General features: G+C 44.2%; 1 protein-coding gene and 1 long non-coding RNA gene across 2 annotated transcripts in view; both read right to left on the bottom strand.

Annotated features, from left to right (window-relative positions):
- ZC3HAV1 (zinc finger CCCH-type containing, antiviral 1) overlaps positions 1-19,723 on the bottom strand; it is a 55,530-nt gene extending 35,807 nt beyond the window's left edge. The window contains 2 exon segments of the mRNA XM_032305563.1: positions 2,055-2,190; positions 19,397-19,723. Of these exon segments, the coding sequence (XP_032161454.1) occupies positions 2,055-2,190; positions 19,397-19,704 (444 nt within the window). The 5' untranslated portion in view covers positions 19,705-19,723.
- LOC116569377 lies at positions 6,563-10,281 on the bottom strand. Its single transcript, XR_004277003.1, has 2 exons — positions 8,245-10,281; positions 6,563-8,014 (listed from the first exon to the last, which is right to left on the bottom strand). It is a non-coding gene; the product is annotated as an uncharacterized LOC116569377 (long non-coding RNA).
- Positions 19,724-23,651: the final 3,928 nt, after the last annotated feature.

The following is a 23,651-nucleotide window of genomic DNA, read 5'->3' as shown; positions in this document are numbered from 1 at the left end:
CCTTCCCGCATCTACCACAGTCATTAAGGAAAGCCTAAGTCAACAAAAATGTTGGCGGTGAGCAGAGGTACACCGAAGGAAAAAAATACATGGGGTCTTTCGCACTCATTAGATTAGTTGTATTCAACCAATAATTAATTTGGGGTAGAAGAGGACTGCCAGCTAGCTAAACGAGCCGTGAATTTAATCACCCTTTGGAAGAATCAAAGTAAGATATGGCCATGGCCAGCTGCAGAGAGGACCAAACAAGACCCAAAGGAGCCCTACATTACAAAGGAACCCCAAAGAGGAAGGTTATCAAGTCATTCTGCAATTGAGGGGGAGACCTGGCTAGCTCAAATGGTAGAGCACGTGACTCTTGATCTCAGGGTTGTGAGTTCGAGCCCCACATGGGGTGTGGAGATTACTTAAAAATAAAAATTTTTAGGAAAAAAAAAAGGACATGTGGGTCTTCCTTGCAGCTGTTGTCCCTGCCAAGGCAGAACATGACCAGGGTTCTCAAAAGGTCAACTAAAGAAGGTAATTTTTCTATTTCTATGTAAATAGCCCTGCAGACATGGAGTTCTTACTGAAAAGAGGGCATACGGATTTCTCACTGAGGTATTGTTGTAGAGGCCGGAGCGTACCACACAGGACGAGAAGCAGCGGATTTCAAAGTCCGAAGCCCCAGCCCTGGACCCAGCTCTGTGACGTCACCTGAATTACCTACTCCCCACGCCTCTGACTCCTTTGCTGTGAAGGAGCAAAATATTTGCTCTGTCCCCCTAACCCAAGGTATTGAGTGGATTACATAATAAAATATGTAAATGTCCAAAATATAAAATGCACTGCCCATGTTTGAATCGTTACATAAAAGAATCCCAAAGATCAGAACATTTATAAACTGTTCCAACAGATGGAGCAGGCCGGATCCTCCTTCAAGTAGCTATCACTGCTCTCATGCCTAGTATTCAGATTTTAGACTCTAGACCAGCAGGGTTCTAAGTGGGGTCCCTGGAAACTTGTTGGAAATGCAAATCCCCAGACCCGTGCCCATGTCTACAGTCAAGACCGCCAGAGGTGGGGTTCAGCACTCTGATGTAACAAACCAGGTGATTCTGAGGCTCACTACAGTTTGAGAACCAGCGTCCTCAAGGCTCTGGCAGAAAAAGAACGATTCGCAACTTCACAAATGACACCTTGGTTAACCATCCTAGGACTGTTCTAATGAGTAGGTAAGAATGCTCCTGGCCTTGATGAGGACAGGACCAATGACAGCATTTCTACGTTTAATAAGCACACTGACATTTTACAAGCTTATAAACCAGGAAGTCAGGTTTGCCAGATGCTTTTATGTTCTCACAAGGCAAGGCACAGCGAGGAAGTGTGAACTCTCAGAGGTCTTGTCCACTGCTGCCTCCAACATTTAATTCCGTGCCCACCATTTGCAGGCTCCTAAATGTCAGTCGAACGAATGCACAACCGCAAATGACGTTGAGACCCAGAAGGAGTCCCTGCTTTGTGCCAGATCACACAGAGTCAGGACCGTGAAACTACTCAGCTTACTCTTGTTAAGAAAATATGTATGGACAATATGCAGATGAATGAGTGTGGCTGGGTTCCAATAAAACCTCATTCGAAAACCAGGTGGCAGGCGAAATTTAGCCCCTAGGCCATACTTTGATGAACTTGGATCTAGACTGTGAAGTGACAGAGAAATAAAATGACATTTTATTTGAATCACTCCATTTTGAGGTTTCATTGGTGCAACAGCTTTGCCTATAATTCTCAACCAATATACCCTATTGTCTTCCAAAACCTCAATTCAAAGATCATCTCCTTCCAGGAAGCCACCTAGATGGACAGCATCCCCTAGTCCTGTATCTTCAGGTCACTTCCAATAGGAAGGAAATTGCTGGAATCTTTAGGTCACTGAGCAACAGTCACCTGTTGACTGCTCTCTGCAGAGCCTGGTGGTAACTTTGAGGCCTTTGTGTTTCTATTCCAACACATCCACGACACAACACGGCCGCTCAGACCCTCCTTGCTGCTTCAACTAAGGAATCGTAACTTACCTCAGGCATAAAAAATGGGTCACTTTGGAGAAGGAGCACAGCTAATTCCTTTTGGTTCAGTCCAGAGAGCTCATGGTTTTTCAAGACCTTGAAGTTCTCTTCTGAGAGAACGTTGTGAGAATATTTGCACAAATTCCTGGAAGAAGACAACAATCGTCAGTGCTTCCATGACACAGAAGTAAAGAAAACCAAATCATCCAGGGAACTCTCAGCTATTGGTGCCCACATCCTTTGGTAACTAATCCTGCTTAGAGAACACATTTTAAAAATATAAATTGAAAGGGTGCCTAGGTGGCTCAGTTGGTTAAAAATATAAATTGATGAAACAGTGGGGGTACAGGGGATGTATTTTTAAGATTTTATTTATTTGTTTGAGAGGGAGAGAGTGTGTGTGTGTGTGCACACTCAGGGAGGAAGACATGGGGGCTCGATCCCACAACCCCAAGATCACAACCTAAGCAAAAACCAAGAGTCAGATGCTCAACTGAACGAGCCACCAGGTTCCCCAACACTGTATTTTTTCCACAAATTATAAACATCTGTATTTCAAATTGCTGCAATGCTTCTTTAAACAGTATCTCCTCCAATATACATTATTAGGGGGAAAAACTGACAAAGAAACGAAAATCAATTTATTGGAAATGATTGCCCACTGAGGGACAAAGATGAATTAGGGAATACATCTATGGACTTGGGGCACCTGGGCTGGTTCAGTCCATAGGGCATATGACTCTTGATCTCAGGGCTGTGAATCTGAGTCCCATGTTGGCTGCAGAGATTACTTAAAAATAGAATCTTAAAAAAAAATACGTGTATGGACTGACAATAAAAGTGAATGAGAAAAGAGATTCCATTTATCAGTTTTTTAATATTTTATTTATTTGAGAGAGAGAGAGAGAGCATGAATGGGGAGTGTGGGCAGAGGGAGAGGGAGAAGCAGACTCCCCACTGAAGAAGAAGCCCAATGCGGGGCTTGATCCCAGACCCCTGGTATCATGACCTGAGCTCAAGGCAGACCTTTTAAAGATTTTATTTGTTTGTTTGTTTGTCTGTTTGTTTAACAGAGAGAGAAAGAAAGAGACAGCATGATAGGGGGAAGGGTCAGAGGGAGCAGACTCCCCACTGAGCAGTGAGCCCAATGTGGGACTCGATCCTGGGACTCCAGGATTGTGACCTGAGCTGAAGGCACTTGCTTAACCAACTGAGCCGCCCAGGCGCCCCTACTTATCAAATGTTTTAATGATACAAAATTATCCATTGCTTTACTTCTCCTATGTCTTATATACCAATGTATACTTATATGATCTGTGACTACAAAGAAATGGAACAAGCTCTTAGTTGCATGTTTCAAAACAACTCTACAGAAAAAGAAATAGAAATCCCTGCACTTTAAGTCATCAACAGCCTAGCTCCGCACTGTCCAGGAGAGCACACTCTATGATCATGGAATTGTTCTGTAATCTGAGCTCTCCGAATATGGCTATCAAGCATTTGAAACACAGCTAGCAACGCTTCAGAACTAAAATTTCCATTTTACCTTATTTTAATTAATTTAAACTCGAACAGCCACCTGGAACTAGTGACTACCATCCCAATGGCAGAGACCTAGGTCTTCAGTGTTCGAAGTGTAGTGGGAGAACCAGTAGTATCACCATGGCCACAGAGCTTGTCAGAAATCCAGAGTTTCAGGCCCCACCCTAGTTACACTGAATCAAAATCTGCCTTTCCACAACATCCCCAAATGACTTAATGACATTAAGGTCCTTAGATCATTGAGAAACCCTGATAGTCATGTTGTTTGCATTAGACAAAAGTAATTGGGCAGTTATCAGTGTCCACATAACAAAATGATTCCAGTTTTTTACTTACATACACTACCCACAATTATAGCCAAAGTCCTCAGCTTTATGGTTTTAATAGTTATTAATATGATGGATATTAATATTTTCTAGTTTGTACAACCATCATCAAATTATCAGGTGGTTAAGTATGGCTGGTTTTCACTATATAAATAGCATGGCTACAATTACCTTTGTACAAATAACTTCCCATCTTCTACAATATTCTCCTGGGATTTATTCCTTTTATTCCTTTGGGACTATTGCCTCAAAGGACAAAATAATTTTCTTGGCAGCTTGTTTTACTTTGATCTACTGCTCTCCAGGAAACATACCAGCAATCTGTGAGTGTGTCTATTTCCTGCAAGCACATTAACAAGGAGTTTTATCACCTTTGCTAGTTCAGTAGGTATAAAATAGACTTGTGCTTTAAATTCGAAATTTATTTATTAAAAAGACTGAAATATTACCAAATGTTGGCTTGATGTTTATAGTTCCTTTCCCTTACTTCCTTACTATTTGTTCATATTTTTTAACTGTCTGTAGTAGAGAACGGTTACTGACCTACAGATTTGTAACTGTTCTTTATACTTTTAAAAATTATTACCAGCTTGTTTATTTCAAATAGTTTTGCATTTTTTCTCTTTTTACCAAGAACTTTAATTAAGGTTGCTGTTGCTAAATTTTTATGTGATCAGACCCTTCCAATTTTCTTTCATAGTCCTAATAATTTTTTTAAAGAATTTTTATTTATTTATTTGACAGGGAGAGAAAGAGACAGAGAGAGAGGGAACACAAGCAGGGGGAGTGGGAGAGGGAGAAGCAGGCTTCCCACTGAGCAGGGAGCCCGACGCAGGACTCCACCACAGGACCCTGTGATCATGACCCAAGCTGAAGGCAGATGCTTAACAACTGAGCCACCCAGGGGCCCCTCTCTTTCATCATTTTAATACTTGAGGTCTTAATTCCTCCACTATAGTAGAATAACAATAGTAAACCATTTTGTTTCACTTGTAAAAGAGATATCTTCAACTATAATTCTTTAAAACATCTGGAGCTTATTATGACAAATTGTGTCAGAAAGGGAGAGAAATGCTTTACATCAACTTTTCTCAATAATAATCCTATTCTTTTTTTTTTTTTAAAGAGGGAGGGAGGAAGGAAGTGACAGAGGGAGAAGGAGAGAGAAAATCTTAAGCAGGTGCCATGCCCAGCACGGAGCCCCATTCAGGGCTTGAGCTCACAACCCTAAGATCATGACCTGAACCAAAATCAAGAATCATATACTTAACAGACTGAGCCATCCAGGTGCCTCTCAATGATAATCGTATTAAACAGGATTCCTCTCGTATTATTCTGTAATTCTGGACTATTTTGTGTTAATCTTGTAACTTAGAACTCTTGGAATCTCTATTGGGATTTTATCAATCTATAGTTCTGCTTTAAATCTAATACAACTTAAATCTCCTTTGTGCCATATTTTAAATATTAAAGGAATAATTTATCACATCATTGGCTTACTCCTTTTCCAAAAACTCTTTAGTGTGCTTACCTGTTATTTTCTCTATATAAATTTTACTAAGGTTTTGTCAATTTCCATACAAATATCATATTGAGAATCTAATTTGTGTTAACTCCATAAATTAGATCAGATATTATGTCATCTTAACTACATTAATCTTCTGGTTCCAAAACAGAAACACTCTCTCCATTTATTCAAGTTTTCTTTTTATTTTTCTTTTTTTTAAGATTTTTTTTTCTTTATGTAACAGAGAGAGAGATCACAAGTAGGCAGAGAGGCAGGCGGGCGGGGGGGGGGGGGGCCGATAGGCGGGGAGCAGGCTCCCCGCTGTGCAGAGAGCCTGATGTGGGGCTTAATCCCAGGACCCTGAGATCATGACCTGAGCTGAAAGCAGAGGCCTTAACCCACTGAGCCACCCAGGCGCCCCTCAAGTTTTATTTTTCTTATGGAGAATTAAAATCTTTCTTTTAATAGTTTTCTTTCATTTCCCAAATATTAAGCATTCATCTATTGCCACTATTTTTTAGTTGTTTGTCACCCATAAGCAGAAATGCAAACAACTTTGCAAAACCATCTTAATGAAGCTGATAATTTTTTTTTTTTACGGACAGAGATCACAAGTAGGCAGAAAGGCAGGCAGGGGGCGGGGGAAGCACACTCCCTGCTGAGCAGAGAGACCGATATGGGGCTCAATCCCAGGACCCTGGAATCATGACCTGAGCCGAAGGCAGAGGCTTTAACCAACTGAGCCACCCAGGAGCCCCATGAAGCTGATAATTTTTTTAATGTGACCATCTAGATAAAAGTTATTCTCTAAAAATTAATCTTTAAAAGTCACTTATTCTAGGGTGTCTGGCTGAGGCGCTCAGTCAGTAGAGCACATTTGAGCCCATGTTGAGTATAGAGATTACTAAAAAGGGGGGGGCACTATTCAAATGCTGGTCTGGGTGTAAGGCATTTCTGAAACCCTCTGGAGCTGCCTTCAGATCTAGCTATGGAACTGCCTTCAGAAAAAAAAAAAAAATCACGGAATCAATGATTGTGTCTGCTACCCTCTAAGCCCTCAAGAACCAACCGGCCCTCCCATGCACTTTGCTTCATAGAGAAGTCCAGGGCAGCTGAGCAGGCTCCGGTGACAGCCTCTATTCTAGCCATTTCCTCGGGCGGGCCTTCTGCGTCTCTGGCACTCCTTGATAAAGCTGACTTCAGCTCTCTCAGCTTGCTTTGGGGTTCTGTGGTTTCCGATAAAACTGCTCCCAGCAGTCCCCACCAGGACCCTCTGCAGCTGGGCTACAACTCCACCTTATCACTCCTCCCACCCGCCATGGGAGGGGGGAATCTGGAGAGAATCGACATTGAGGGGGAGGGGGTCCTCGGCCTCCAGTCCAGGCAGAAAACCGCTCTATCACCAGATAAATGGGAGACTCCTTAGCTAGAAGGCCCCTCACTCCACTGGCCAGAGCCATTAATGATCCCCGCCCCCCTTGCTACTGATGAATCACAGAATTCTACCTCTGAAACTAATAATACACTGTATGTTAACTGATTGAATTTAATTTTTTTAAAAAAATGATCCCCTTGCTGTGGAGCTGAAAATGACCTCGGTGAAATAAACACCCCACCACTGGACAGGTTTCACCTTCTGTCTCTGAGATACATGACAACCGTTCCTGGAAAGGAACTGAGAATCTTTGCTTTCTCTTTAGTCTCTAATGCAGACGCTGTCCGACCACCCTTGCCAAGACGATGGCCCCTCTCTTATGGCAAAATCAGAATCACGGAAGAGGACCCAGCCCCTCTCCAGGTCATAGCTAGATGCAGCAATGGTCCTACCTGTCCTAGCTGAGAAGAAGTAGGGTACTTCTAAGTTCCCCAAAGTCAACATTTCCTGTAAATAACTAGAGGCCACCAGGCAGCCTAATGGTTCTGTCCAGAACCCTGAGTCTCCAGACTTTCCGTGCTCACCCAAGACAATCACGCCTGGCACTGAGCTGGCCGGGTCCTTGCTGCAGCCTGTCTGAAGGAGGCTCAGTTTCACCATCACTTCTCACCTCTACCCTCAGGCAAACTGCTCACTCCTCTAATGTCCTCTGGGACACTCACTCTGTACCCAGCTTCAGTCGGCAACAACTACGTCTAGCCTTGGTCTCTAACCAACAGTGTCCTCCTGGGGAAGCCCTGCTCCATTTTCCCACATTCCCTGGGCTGCTCCCCACTTCTCAGAGGCTTTTCTCTTTGCCTAATTTTCCCTTTGCCTAATTTCATACTGGTCTGCCATGAGGGTGGGGCAGTTCGTGCTCATCTCCTCCCGGAGTCAGCCAGGGAGGACGAAACTGACGTTTATTACATGTTTACTAAGTGACAGGAACTCTCCATCTGATATTTAATAAGTAACATGGTACGCCTATGAGGAAGCAGTTTACTTTTTACTTTGGGAAACTGAGGCTGATAAAATGAGAAATCAAAAATGAAATAAAATGAGGAACTCCAAGGTAACTCAAATAAGAGGAAGATCTGATGAGTGAACCCCCATCTCAAAACAAAACAAAACAAAAACACAGAATCTGGAAAAACAAAAGCAGATCAAAACTTTTCCAAACCTGGGACACCTGGGTGGCTCAGTTGGTTAAGCAGCTGCCTTCGGCTCAGGTCATGATCCCAGCGTCCTGGGATCGAGTCCCACATCGGGCTCCTTGCTTGGCGGGGAGCCTGCTTCTCCCTCTGCCTCTGCCTGCCATTCTGTCTGCCTGTGCTCGCTCTCTTTCCCTCTCTCTGACAAATAAATAAAATCTTTAAAAAAAAAAAAAAAAAAAAAAAAACTTTTCCAAACCAAAAAGGTGGGGGAGGAGAAGGAAAAAAAAAAAAGCCCATCTGGATTATTTAAAGGACTGTTCCCAATGCACGTGAATCTGTGAAGGGTGGGACTAGGCACACGGCACCACAGAAACTACTTCTTAGGACTGGTGTGGGGGAGACAAGTTCAGCAGAACCCGCCACTATTAGGGCTTGACGGAGATCGTGACTTAGGTTGAAGGCGGCAGAAGCTTCCTTCCCACATCCTGCTCATCACTAAGCCAGTGGTTCTCCAAGTGAGGTCCCCAGACTAGCATCACTGGGAAGTTGTCAGAAATCAAATTCTCAAGCCCCATCTCAGCTACTGGCTGGGTCTCAAACTCTTGGGGTGCGTCAGAATCTTCTAGAAGGTTTGCTAGGACACAGATTATGGGCTCCACCCCAGAGTTTCTGATAGGTGGGTGGGTCTGGGGTGGGGACTGAGGATGTGCACTTCTGACAAGCGCCCAGGTGATGCTGCTGCATGTAGGGACCAGGGCTCCACCTGGGAAGATGGAGACTTGAGCTGCCTTCTCCGGGGAAAGGCAAGTGAGCGCACAGTGGCAGGGGCTCCCCCCTTCCCAATCCCCTCCCAACACCAGCCCCCAGCCTCACACAGAGAAGAGCTCTCCTACAAACCATTATGAACTGCCCAGGGGAAAACAAGGGTTTGCAGAATTCTGCCTGTACTTGGAGCAGATAAACTTCAAACAGCATGAGCTGGGATAGGAGATGATAACTTAAAAAAAAAGAGCAAAGATGGCCTTGGAAGAACATAATCGTCTCCTTTTCAAGAATCTCTGGCCAAAACCTAAAAACAAATGACCTTTTTACTTTTCTCTTCCAGTCACAGAACAAAATGTTATTTTAACCCAGGCAATAAATCCTCCCCCACACCTTGGAGGAGGGCTGGGCGGCAGAGTGGCTCTCATCCCTGGCTACACATAATAATCAACTGGGAGTGTTTAGAAACACCTAAGCCTAACCCTCGAAGACTGACTTAATCGGACAGGGGGGACAGGTGATTCCACCGTGCAGCGGGAACTGAGAATTGCTAGTTGGACTCGTCAATCAGAGTCTGAGCTCGGTTCCGGAGCTAGAAGGTCACCTCGGAGCCCTTGTGCTTCCCAAGCTGGTCAACACAGAGCCAGCTCTGGGCTCCATAACCAGACCAACTGGGAAAAGATAACAATCTTGGGGCGTGGGTTTGACAGTAATTTGTCTCAAAATACCCCTCCCCTTCTCCACTCCCTCCCTCTGCTCCCCAACACCTTGTGGACAGGGGCTGATAAAAACAAAGATAGAGCTGATTGTACAGAAAATAGGAAACAGGAAACAGCTCACCATGCTATAAACCAGGGGGAAAGGAACCAGGAGGTGTAAAAGATAAAATCTAGCAAATGCTGGCCTAAAGAGGAAAATGTCACTGATCAAAAACAACCGTAATGAAGTATTATTTCAAAGCCACGAGACTCCCGTTCCCTATGTCTGTACTGCTGATGTTCAAGGTTAAACCGCCAGGCTACTAGAGATAGGGGTAGCTCTGTGAATCTGGAGTCCTGGGGAGAATCGGAGTGGGCCAATAGAGAGCACCCGAAGCAGGAATAAGGGACTGTGTAGGGAAAGAGAAAGCATGGGGCTGAAGAAAGGAGATGACTCTAGCCACGACTGCACTATCCAGAACCTACAAGGTGCAAAGAAGAGCAGGCCGGCCAACTGCGGCCACAGAGCGAACTCCAGGTGCACCTGCTACAGACAGGAATGCACCTCGTTGGCTGCAAGACTCTGGGCAGCAGAGGGCAACAGGAGAGGACCACGCCTACAGAGGATGGGGGTTGGAGGGCACCAAGGACCTGCATGTAGTCTACTGCACCAAGAGTGGGCACCCAGAAATCATCTCTCTGTCACCTGCAGAGAATGCCTCCCATCCCCAGTGCTCCAAGTTAGTGTTGCCCATTAGAATCACCTAGGGAGGGGCGCCTGGGTGGCTCATTGGGTTAAAGCCTCTGCCTTCGGCTCAGGTCATGATCTCAGGGTCCTGGGATGGAGCCCCACATCGGGCTCTCTGCTCAGCAGGGAGCCTGCTTCCTCCTCTCTCTCTGCCTGCCTCTCTGCCTGCTTGTGATCCTCCTCTGTCAAATTAATAAATAAATCTTTAAAAAAAAAAAAAAAAAAGAATCACCTAGGGACTTCTAAAAAAGCTCAGTGCCCTAGTCATACTCCAGACCCAATAAACTGGAACCTGTTGCGGGGGAGGAGCCGGGCTTCGGGATTCTTTTTAAAGACTCCTCAAGTCATTCCAAAGGGCAGCAGAGTCTGGGAACCATCCCCAAGTCCACATCAGGACTGAGAAAAGGCGTAGGAAGCGAAGAGTAAAGGGTTCCCCGGGTGCTGGTGGTTTTGCCAGAATCTTGATGATTAGACAAAGGAGCCCCCAAGATCCTCTCCCTCACAAAGGTCCCTTCCCTTCTCCCCCTGCCGTACTCCTCAACATGAATCCTTTTGGAAGTAAAGAGAAAGATTCAAATAGACTAGAAAGAAAGACTAATAAACTGCTTAATAGTGGCTTGAAGATTCCATTCACGGGAAAGAAAGGGGCAGAAGCCTCTAGAACAGGCTGTTTGCCACAGAAAGCATGTGCTCAATAAGTATTTGTTGAAGGAGTGGCAAGACTGCCCCACGTCCCCGTGTGTCCTGCGGTTCTATCACAGAAAGTAACAGGTCACCCTGACCTTGGAGAAAGCAATCCTTTTCTTCAACTCCTGTTCACTCTGCAGGAAAGAATCCATCCCACTTCTCTTTTATGCCCTCAGAGTCCGAAGCCACATATAACCCCGCTTTTGCAATCTGCCAGGAAGCACACCCCTGCAAAAGAATCCTAGGCGAGGGCGAAAATGCAGATCCTCAGGCCCAATCCACCCTCCGCAACCACCCCCCACCGCTGCCGCCGCAAAACCGGAATCTTTGATGTGGGACATGGAAATCTGCGTTGAGTAAGCTCTCCCCCAAGTGATTCAGATATATATCAAAGTCTGAGACGTACTGCTCCAAAGCTGGTTACCTACCACACCCTAGGAGCTACCCAAAACTGATACCTCAGGGTACAGGAAAAAAAAAAAAAAAGTTACAACTCTTTATATACATTTTTACTTAAAAAAAGTAAAAAATTATTGCCTGGGCTATAAGAGGCAGAGAAGTAGGGAGAATAATCGGTTAACTCAGAAGGTGCACAAGCTGACCTTTAGAACAGAAATTTTCTTTTTCCTTTTTCTAATAGAAACTGCCTGTATCCGGGGCGCCTGTGCGGCTCAGTGGGTTAAGCCGCTGCCTTTGGCTCAGGTCATGATCTCAGGGTCCTGGGATCGAGTCCCACGTCGGGCTCTCTGCTCAGCAGGGATCCTGCTTCCTCCTCCCTCTCTCTCTGCCTGCCTCTCTGCCTACTTGTGATCTCTGTCTGTCAAATAAATAAATAAAACCTTTAAAAAAAAAAAAAAAGAAACTGCCTGTATCCATTGGTGTATAACCAATGGGGTATATCCATTCATCAAGACTCTTCAGCCTGGAGATGCTGGGGTGTCTCATTTGGTTAAGCAGCTGCCTTCGGCTTGGGTCATGACCTCAGCGTCCTCAGATCAAGTCCCACATCCGGCTCCTTGCTCCGCAAGGAGCCGGCTTCTCCCTCTGCCTCTGCCTGTCACTCTGCCTGCTTGTACTCTCTATCTCTCTGACAAATAAATAAATAAAATCTTTAAAAAAAAAAAGACTCTTCAGCCTGGATACTTTTAAATGGGTTCGTTCTACTGTATGTAAATCATAGAAAGTTGATTTTAAACGTTTTTTAAAAGATGAAAACAAGTGAGTCAATATTTAATATCCAAATTAAGAATTAACGTTAGTTATGTGATTTTTAAGTAAATACATACATAATCAGAGTACATGCTCAAAATGTTCTCTACGGAGAGGGCTTTAGAATCAAAATGTTTGAAAACTATTCCCCTAGGTGACCTGATGCTCTGAGTGGGTGTGAAACAGATGAAAAACTTTCTCAGGGAGGAGGAGCAAAAAAGATGGCAAAACAGGGCTCTGCTCTCTCCTCAAAACCCAAGTCCAGCTCCTCTGCTCCGACTTAGTGAAACTGACTCTTCACTGGGCCTGAAATCCTAAGTCTTCCTGGATTCTTTTACTCCTTTTCACCCTCATTCTGAGGCCTTGCCAACCCCAGAGTAGCCTATAGGTAAAGATCAAAGACACCTGTTTGGAAGTAAATATGGTCAGGAACTATAAGCAAATTAGAACCCTTTTACAGAAGGAAAACAACCCTGCATTCATTTTCTCTGTTCACTTTGGCCATCTCTCCATTACGTAAAAAGTAGAAAGTATTTTGCTGGCAGATGCTTCTTTGTCCCTTACTCAACATTTCATCAAGATTCACACTATCCTATCACTCATAATGTCCTTACGTCCCTTAGCTTAATTTCTGCAGAAAGCGGCAGGAAGAAAGTCAGAATCAGCCAAGTGAAAATAAACATGAAGCAAATCTAAAAAGGGAATAGAAATTCCAAATGATTCCGATGGGGCACGCCCCCCTCTGGGCCCTGATACCGCCATCAAACCTGACAGCTAGACTTGGCGGACAGAGCACACTCAGTAACTGAAGGGACTTCCGGGAAGACTCCAGCTCTGCAAATACACCACACAGATGACATGTGACATGCAAAAGTAAAAGGCAAACCTTCAAAACAAGTGTCAAAACTGTGTCTGGCTAGACACAGTAGGACAAATACTGTATGATTCCATTTCAAGAAATATCCAGAATGAGGCAAATCCATGGAGACGACAGGTAGATTAGAAAGGGGTGGACAGGAGAGGGGAGAACAGGATGGACTGCTGATTGGTGTAGGGTTTCTATGTGGGCTGAGGAGAATGTTCTGGAACCAGAGAATGGCAATGATTGCATATCATGAACATACTTATCGCCATTGAACTGTATGCTTCCCACCCCCCCGCCACCACCCAGTCTGGAGGTCATTCTTCTTCTTTTTTTTTTTTAAATTTTAATTCCAGCATAATTAATACACAGGGCTATACTACTTTCAGATGTCTGTTTAGTGATTCAGCAGTTCTATCCATTTACTCAGTACTCATCAAGATTAAGTATGAACTATGCACTTGGAAATGGCAGGGGGAGTAATACGGGGATACTGGTCAAAGGATGCAAATCATCAGTTATAAAATGAATATATTCTAGAGACCTAAGGTACACCATGGTGGCTATAGATGATAATACTGTATACTTGAAATCTGCTACTTTCTTAGATCTTAAGTGTTCTCATCATCATCATCAAAAAAAAAAAAAGGCATAAACTTTCTTAGATCTTAAGTGTTCTCATCATCATCAAAAAAAAAAAGGCATAAACAGATGAGGAGATAGATAGGGTAATTAGCTTGATTGAGGACATTATTTTTACAATGTACACATATATCAAAATATCACAGGGGCACCTGGCTGGCTCAGTCCATGCAGCATGAGGCTCTCGATCTCAAGATTTGGAGTTTGAGTCTCACTTTGGGGGTACAGATTACTTTTAAAAATAAAAACAAAATACCACATTGTATACCTAAGTATATACAATGTTTCTTAGTCAATGGTACCTTATAGAAGCTGAAGAAAAAAAAAGAACAGTATTTATCTCTATCACCTCTAAGATGGGGGAGATAATCAAGAAAGGGAATTCAGGCGTGTCTGGGTGGCTTAGTCAGTTAACGTTGGACTCTTGATATCGGGGTTCAAGTCCATGGCAGGCTCCACACTGGGCATGGAGTCTACTTAGAAAAGAGAGAGAGAGGGGCACCTGGGTGGTTCAGTGGGTTAAAGCCTCTGCCTTCAGCTCAGGTCATGATCCCAGGGTCCTGATCAAGCCCCGTATCGGGCTCTCTGCTCAGCAGGGAGCCTGCTTCCTTCTCTCTCTCTGCCTCCTCTCTTGCCTACTTGTGATCTCTGTCTGTCAAATAAATAAATAAAATCTTTAGAAAAGAGAGAGAGAAAGAATTCGGGGGACAGTTAAATGAGTAATATTGTATTTCTGAAGCTGATTCATGTGTACACAGATAACTCATTGGATGCTTTATATATTTTCATAAGAGTTAAGTATCACATAATAAAAACTTTAAAGAGAAAATTCTTTTAAAAATAGGAACATTAATATATCATTTTATGGCCTTGGAATTGGATAAACTAAAAAAAATTCTGATAATGCCAAGTGCCAGCTGGCATTATCTTATTATATTATCTTATTATATAAGATGGGGAAACTGGGACTCTAAAACAGGAAACTCTTTGTCAGAATCTGGAAAAGTTGAAGCTGTGCGACCATTCAGCCCAGCAATTCCATTTCCTCATGACCTAGCTACTCTGGAGAAGCACCAAGAGACATGTATATTCTTGACAGCAGGATTTTCTACAGCAAAAAAACTGGAAATATCCCAAATGACTGTTCCTGGGGTCACAGGTACTGAACTGTGCCAGAAATCACAGAATGAAATACTATACAGCCATTAAGATGAATAAATTAGATCCTTATGTATCACTAGGGATATATCTCCAAAGCATAACATTGAAAAAAAATTCTCAAATATATAAAACAATACTGCATTTTGTACAAGGATACAAACATGTACAGGAGGAAATCATAGAATTCACGGAGGGGCAGAAGACACACCATAAATCCTGATAGAGGTTGCTTCTGGGGAGAGAAAGGAATGAGACTAGGAAATAGAAAATAATGTTTGGCCTGTTATGGCTTTTATTGTATCTTAAAAGAAAAGCAAAATGAAAAGCCTAAGTATTTCTTATTCTGGGAGGTGAGTTGTAAGCTTATTTATCTTGTATTTTCTTTTATATAACTTTTGTTATGTTTTTAGAATATAGATTAATACTCTGATGCTTGTTATATTATTCTTTGCAGGGCACCTAGGCAGCTCAGTCAGTTAAGCGTCTGACTTTGGCTCAGGTCATGATCTCAGGGTCCTGGGATCGAGCCCCATATCCAGCTCCCTGCTCAGCAGGAAGCCTTCTCTTTCTCTCTCTGCCATTCCCTCGGCCTATGCTCTCTGGCTCACTCTTTCTCTCTCTCTCTGTCAAATACATAAATTATTTTTTAAAAAGAATATTATTCTTTGCAATCTGCTTCCCCCCCCCAATCTATTAAATAGTCAATTAAACCTCTTCCATCTAACTACCCCACCCAAAGTTACAATTAACCAAACAGGAAAGGCATACAAACAGGAAGAGCCCAAAGGAAACACCCACATTGGCAAAAACCGCAAAGCTAGTTGAAAACACTAGAGAGCCTGCTTCACACAGTTAAACGGTCATGCTTGGAAGGAAAAAACAAAAAAATACAAACAAACAAACAAAAAAACCCCCAGAAAACAAAAAACCCACTCAACTTGAATTAATGGAAGATCCTACTTCACAGAGTTACTTCCCCACGTTAAGTAGCTTGTTAAGTAATCGTGCTGTTGGATCTGGGTTCAACAACTCTGCCAGCTATCTGCTCTGTGGCCTTCTGGAAATTTCTAACAGCTCTGGGTCTGAATTGACTTCTATTAAGAAAGGATTTATAATATCTACTTCCGGAGTCATGGAAAAGACCATCTTGGACACCATCTCTAAACTGCTTGCCATCATGCTTGATACGTAGTTATTTGTTCAATAAATGGTAGTTAACTGTTTGCATCAGAACTGGGATCAGAACTCCACATATATGTGGGCATATATTTTGGCAAAGCAAATGGAAACATCCCAACTGATGTACCAAAACAAGGAAATACCCAACACTGAAGCAAGCATGTTCACTAAGGTGTACAGCTAAAAGCATTGTGAGAGGGGCACTTGGGTGGTTCAGGTCATGCATGATCCCAGGGTCCTGGGATCGAGCCCCCGCTTCGGGCTCCCTGCTCAGCAGGGAGCCTGCTTCTCTCTCCCCCTCTGCCTGCTGCTCCTCCTGCTTGTGCTCTCTATCAAATGAATAAATAAAATATTTTTAAAATTTTTTTAAAAATAAAAACCATGTAAGAAAACTAGAACTTCAGGATAGATAGGAGAAGTCCTATCTATGAATATAAAAGAATTTTTATATAAAGCAGTATAAAGGAGATTTTATAAGTCCAGCAAAATGCAAACTGTCCTCAGGCAACTGATAGAAGTATCACTTGGTCAACAGATCCCATTAACCTGCAGGAAGTCCTTAGACTCCTACATGTCAAGTTTTAGATTTTATAAATTTCTCAGAAGGGGGAATATTTCTAAAACACACTTGGGGAAAACATATTTTTAAGTTTTGAGTTTAAAAAAAATAGTTCTCCCAAGGGCCCTATTATGATGACAAAATACACTTTAATGGATTAAAAATTTGTAATTCTCTCTAATCCAAAAGTGATGAAAAAAGGAAATAAAAAAATACAACTAGACGAATATATTTAAGAAGTGAAAATTTATCGCTTCACTAAAAGAAAAAAAAAAAAAACTTTAATGAATTCCCCAGAGGAGCCATCCAAATTTGAAAGACCGAATTAGCCCTGTATCCTATCTCTCCTTTTAAAATACATAAAAGTCCTGGTTAACAACCCAGTACAGGAGTTTAAAATGGTTTTGATGTTTCAAACCACACACACAAAAATACAATAATATCCATAAAACAAAAAACTAAAGTTTCTAAAAAAAATAAAGTGTCTAAACATATTGTGTATAAGAAATTGCAAGTTTCTTTACATATGGGTATGTAACATATTTAAACAATTATGGATTATATCTTTGTAGGTTTCTTCCTGAAAATGCAAGTCCTATCATAAGACCATCAGGGAAATTTGAATGCCAACCATATATCAGATTATATTAAAATTGTAATTGCAAAAATTTGTGATTGTTGTACTATAGTTATGTTAATAATAAAACAGAGTCCTTACCCTGTAGAGACACTAAAGAATTTACGGAACACATAATCTCCGGGATTTGGTTTAAGATAACACATTAGGCACTGGGGACAGGGATGGAGGGGGAGAAATAAATGAAACAGACTGACCATATTTTGAAAACTGTTGACTTGAAATGATGGGTACCTAGCACGTCATCATTCTCTTTTCTGTAATATATTTTGAAACTATCTAGAGTAAAAAATTAAAATATAACAGATATATATATATATATATATTTAAAACTAAAAGCCAACACTCGTTGAATTTTTAGTAACAGATCAGAAAAGCACCAAAAAAAAAAAGGAAGAAGATAAATCCCTTCAACTCTGCTGTTATTCAAGATAGTACTAGAATGTTCCTTCCCTTTCTATCCTCCACCCCCTGCCCTTCTTCCTCCTCCCAGATTTCCTGGGTCGCTGTGATTTGGCGGATTCCCTCTATACTCATTCATAATTTACCAAAACTTAGAAACCAACTTTCAATTTGGTGCTTCCCAACATATTCAATAAATATATGTTTTTTTAATAATGGAGCACATTCAGCACTTTTTAAGAAGTTTCACCATTTTGTCCTAAAAAAAAAAAAATTGTTTTATCTCATCTACCTCATCCATTTAAAACACCAGTCTTGGGGCGCCTGGGTGGCTCAGTGGGTTAAACCCTGTGCCCTCGGCTGGGGTCATGATCTCAGGGTCCTGGGGTCAAGCCCCGCATCGGCTCTCTGCTTGGCGGGGAGCCTGCCTCCCCCTCTCTTTCTGCCTGCCTCTCTGCCTACTTGTGATTTCTGTCTGTTGGATAAATAAATAAAATCTTTGAAAAATAAACAAACAAACAAATAAATAAATAAAACACCGGTCATTTTTTTTTTTTTTTTTTAAAACACCGGTCTTTTGTATGCTTTCCTACACACATACTGGGGTGAGTAATCCAAAGGTTTTTGCTAACAAGCACAAGATCAAAAGAGTGATGGCCACCATTTTGGACACCAAGACACCACTTAAAGTTTTTAAGGAGGGGCCAAGTGTAGAAAGTGGTATATCAAGAAAAATAATTGAGCAAGAGTGCACAGGGACAGAAAAGATGGGGAGAACGACTATGGTCAGAGAGAATCATTCACTAATTGAACAAGCATTCAATCACAAGTGGGATGGATGAGGGAGACCCAGCTGGAAGGGGATAGGAGCCCTCAAGGAAAGGGCTCGGTGATGAAGGTACTGTGAAGGGTGAAGAAGGGATTGGGGCAGTGCCAGACACCCTGCCCTGGAGGAAAGAGGATGAGTGTAACCGGCTGGCAGCACATCCAGGTACAGATGTTGCTCGGACACTGGGGAAGGAAGAACCCAGAGGTAGCAGGAAGGCGGAGGCAGCCCATATACTCATAGGAGCCATCTTTGTAGATGTGACAGCTGAACCCAAGGGAGTGAGCTCTCCTCGGGAGAGACTGGGAAGACAGGTCAAAAGGCTTAACCCAAAACCTCGGGGCACACTATACTAAAGAGGCAACAAATGAACAAGTGGAAACCCAGAAGCAGCTGCCCGGGAGAGCCGCCGCACTCTTTCAAAGCGGTCCCAAGAGCGGGCAGTCACCCGCTCAAGCCACCGCCACCACGGAGAACTTGGGGCAGGAGCGCTGGGAGAAGACACTACTTCATCGGTAGCCTCGAAGAGGACCATTCTGGCCAGGTGGTGCGGACTAGCCTCAGAGATCAGGGAGGTAATAATGAGGGGCATGGAGGAGGCTGGGAACCGAAGGCCAAGCGCAGGGCCAGCTCGCTGCGGCACAGACAATCCGGGCGCGGAAAGGGACGACGGTAGCACAGAGGGAAAGACTCACGATTCCACACAGGGGAGGCGTTTCCCTTCCTTCCCAAACCTGCCTCTGAATGCTCTAGACCCAGGCTGACCCAAAAGTACTGTATTCCTCTGGGGGTGGGGAGATGAGCGTGGTCTTCCCCGGGGCGATGGGGAGTTAGCCAAATCGAGGACAGGTGTGGAGGCGCTGGGCGTAAAGGAACCGCCAAGTGCAGGAGCGCTGGGGGGGCCGGGGAAGCACAGGCGCGAGACTGGAGGTACGTGGTCCCCACGAGGGCGCGCCCCTCGCGAAGCAGCACCCCTGAGAGTGCTCCCAGACCTGAGCCTTGCGAAGCCACCACCCCCTCCCTCTCGTGCACTCACCGATCCGTCTGCGTATAGTTGCACCGACCCAGCAGGTTGAGCTTGCAGAGGTGCAGGTCTTCGCAGGGTCTCTGGCAGAACTTGCGACGGCAGACCCGGGCTCGCGTGGTGGCCACCACGGACCGGGTGATCCCTTCCCTGCCGCCCGTCTCCAACAGCACGAAGCGGTCGGGCCCAGCCTCCTCCAGCACCTCGCGGAGCTGCCCTTCCGGGAGCCTTATCTCTTCGAGCAGCGCGTCCAGGGCCATGCGGCCCCCGTGGGCGCACAGGACTTTGGTGATGAAGCAGCACACCTCCGGGTCCGCCATGGCGCGCTGCGCTCTCCGGCCGAGACGCGGGTCTCTGCTCCGGGGAGAATCGAAACTTACTGGAGTCCGGGGGCGGGCGCGGGCGGTGCGCGGGCGGTGCTCCGGCGGGCGCGCCCCCGGCCAGCGAGCGCGCGCTCCTCGCCACCGTTAGCCGAACCAGGCGCTTTCGCTTTCCTGCTCGGCCCCGGGTCGAGAGGCCAGAACTCACCCACCCGAGCCCGGTGGCAGGCTGCCGGTCACCCGCGACGGCCGCCGAATGCGAAGAGAGTGGACGGCGCGCGCCGATATGCGGGCCACCGCCGCGACTGACCGACCCCTCGATCGCTTCTGGGCTCCGCGAGGGTGACGTTCCCCAGCTGGAGCCCGCGAGGCTTCTTCCGAAAGAAGAGAAACTAAAAGTGATCTGGGGCTCTGGTGGAGTTTTTATAAGCCAGCCCAAGTGGCGAATGACGCGCGTCTTGGGAGCCCCCTTGAGGAGGTTTCTGTTCTCCACCCCACCCATTCCGGGAAAGCACAGAACGCAGCGCGCGGGGCTGGGCGCCCGACCTCGGCTAGAAGCCAATCTTCTCTAGGACTCCAAAGCTTCGATGCTGCGATCCTCGATCTGTACTTGGGGAAGTAATGCTGCGATCGTCGATCTGTACTTGGGGAAGTAATGCTGCGATCGTCGATCTGTACTTGGGGAAGTAATGCTGCGATCCTCGATCTGTACTTGGGGAAGTAATGCTGCGATCCTCGATCTGTACTTGGGGAAGTAATGCTGCGATCCTCGATCTGTGCTTGGGGAAGTAATGCAGCGATCCTCGATCTGTACTTGGGGAAGTAACTTGAGCAAACACAGCCATCAGGGTGGAACCTGCAGGCTACCCGAGGTTCCCCATATCGGGCCCCCACACCCCAGATCGTGAACCACCCAGCCAGGACCGATGTGCTCTTTCTCCCCCAGCACCATGCCCTCTTAAAGAACAGCGACGAGTGCTCTTCCTCGTTTTTGTTTTTGTTTTTTGCCTTTTCAAGGGCTTTTAGAAGAGACACTTCTTGATGTTTTCTTGCCTGCCGTGGATCGGTAACAGGGGGGCCGCAGGCACCGCTTAATTCCCAACAGCAAATGGTCACAGGCGTGCTTAGACGTATGCCAAGATCTCAGGTAGGTCTCTCTCTTCAGATATTTGGACAAGGCCTTATCCCTTGTGGAGACCCTCTTGGACCCCCAGGATGGGTATAAAGATTATTTTAAAAAGAAGACGTTTGAGCTACAGAAGACGCAAAAAGAAATTTTATCTGAAATTCTCTTAATCTGAAAGCGGAGCCTCCCGAAGATACCGCTACCATTAACCCCCTTCAAAGGGAGCTTCCTGCTAATTCAGCTGCCCGGAGGAGACAGACTGACCCATTCCATTAGCATCAGAAAGCCCAATAGAACCTTCTATACTCTCCCATTGAAGCCCTAAAATAAACTCTTTTATTTTTTTTTATATATATTTTTTAAGATTTTATTTATTTGACAGAGAGAGAGAAATCACAAGTGGCGGGCAGAGAGAGACAGAGGAGGAATCAGGCTCCCCGTGGAGCAGAGAGCCCGACGTGGGGCTCCATCCCAGGACCCCTGGGATCATGACCTGAGCCAAAGGCAGAGGCTTTAACCCACTGAGCCACCCAGGCGCCCCAATAAACTCTTTTATTAAATTGACTTAAATAAATTGACTTATTAAACTTATTAAAGTTTATTAAACTTACTTATTAAACTTATTAAAAATTAAAATAAATTGACTTATTAACTATAAATTGAGGTATATAAACTTCAGCTATTCGAGGACTTTTCATTACTGGGAGCTCCTCCCAGCTCCCAAAGTGAAAATAAACCTCGTCCTTTCCCTGTTGATCTGTCTATTGTTAGTTAATTTGCAGATCCCCAACCACCCTATCCAAGTTGGAAGAAGAAAAAGGTTTTCCTCCCAACACTCCTAGGTAAAATAAATGGGTCATTGATCAGATAGTTGTGTTTTTTTAATGATACATCTTGATTTGTCAACTTAGAAATTCTTCAAAATGGGAGTGCCTGGCTGGCTCAGTTGGAGGAACATACAACTTTCTTTTTTTTTTTTTCTTTTAATATTTTATTTATTTATTTGAGACAGTACAAGTGGGGAGGAGGGTCAGAGGGAGACGGAGAAGCAGTCTCCTCACTGAGCAGGGAGACCAATGGGGCCTTGGATCTTTTCCTGGGTTCATGACCAGAGCCAAAGGCAGATGCTTAAGTGACTGAGCCACCAAGGTACCCCAAGCATGCAACTCTTTTTTTTTTTTTTTAAAACATATAATGTATTATTTGCTTCAAGGGTACAGGTCTGTGACTCATCAGTCTTAACACAATTCACAGCACTCACCATAGCAAATACCATCCCCAGTGTCCATCACCCAGCCACCCTATCCCTCCCCCTCACCCCCAGCAATCCTCAGTTTGTTTCGTGAGATTAAGAGTCTTCCAATCCCATCTTGTTTCATTTTTCCATCCCTACCCCCCACGACCCACCTGCCCTGCCTCTCAAATTCCTCATAACAGGGAGATCATATGATAATTTTCTTCTCTGATTGACTTATTTCACTTAGCATAACACCCTCTAGTTCCATCCATGTCATTGTAAATGGCAGGGTTTCAGATTTTTGATGGCTGCATAGTATTCCATTATGCGATTTTTATATATATATATATATATATATACACACATAGATATAGATATAGATATAGATATAGATATAGATATAGATATAGATCTATCTCACCTCTTTATCCATTCATCTGTTGATGGACATCTAGGTTCTTTCCATAGTTTGGCTTTTGTGGACATTGCTGCTATAAACATTCAGGTACACATGCCCCTTAGGATCACTGCATTTTTTTTTTCATGTTTGTTTCTTTTATTGTCCTTACCGCCAATGATAAGTACTAATTAATTTAGTTATGTACATATTTTTTTCAGCGTAACAGTATTCATTGTTTTTGCACCACACCCAGTGCTCCATGCAATATGTGCCCCTCCCGAATACCCACCATCTGGTTTCCCCAGCCTCCCACCCCCCACCCCTTCAAGACCCTCAGGTTGTTTTTCAGAGTCCCATAGTCTCTCATGGTTCACCTCCCCTTCCAACTTAACCCCAACCCCCTTCTCTCTAACTTCCCCATGTCCTCCATGCTTTTTGTTATGCTCACAAATAAGTGAAAACCATATGATAATTGACTCTCTCTGCCTTGACTTATTTCACTCAGCATAATCTCTTCCAGTCCCGTCCATGTTGCTACAAAAGTTGGGTATTCATCCTTTCTGATGGAGGCATAATACTCCATAGTGTATATGGACCACATCTTCCTTATCCATTCGTCTGTTGAAGGGCATCTTGGTTCTTTCCACAGTTTGGCGACCGTGGCCATTGCTGCTATAAACATTGGGGTACAGTGTTCTTTTCACAACATTTGTATCTTTGGGGTAAATACCCAGTAGTGCAATGGCAGGGTCATAGGGAAGCTCTATTTTTAATTTCTTGAGTGAATCTCCACACTGTTCTCCAAAGTGGCTGCACCAACTTGGCATTCCCGCCAACAGTGGTAAGATGGTTCCCCTTTCTCCACATCCTCTCCAACACATGTTGTTTTCTGTCTTGCTAATTTTGGCCATTCTAACTGGTGTAAGGTGTACAATGTGGTTTTAATTTGAATCTCCCTGATGGCTAGTGATGATGAACATTTTATCATGTGTCTGATAGCCATTTGTATGTCTTCATTGGAGAAGTGTCTGTTCGTATCTTCTGCCCATTTTTTGATATGATTATCTGTTTTGTGTGTGTTGAGTTTGACGAATTCTTTATAGATCCTGGATATCAACCTTTTGTCTGTACTGTCATTTGCAAAATATCTTCTCCCATTCCGTGGGTTGCATCTTGTTTTGTTG

This window comes from Mustela erminea, chromosome 11 (genome assembly GCF_009829155.1).
Source record: "Mustela erminea isolate mMusErm1 chromosome 11, mMusErm1.Pri, whole genome shotgun sequence".
Lineage (NCBI taxonomy): Eukaryota > Metazoa > Chordata > Mammalia > Carnivora > Mustelidae > Mustela > Mustela erminea.
This window is presented reverse-complemented; position numbering and strand designations above follow the sequence as displayed.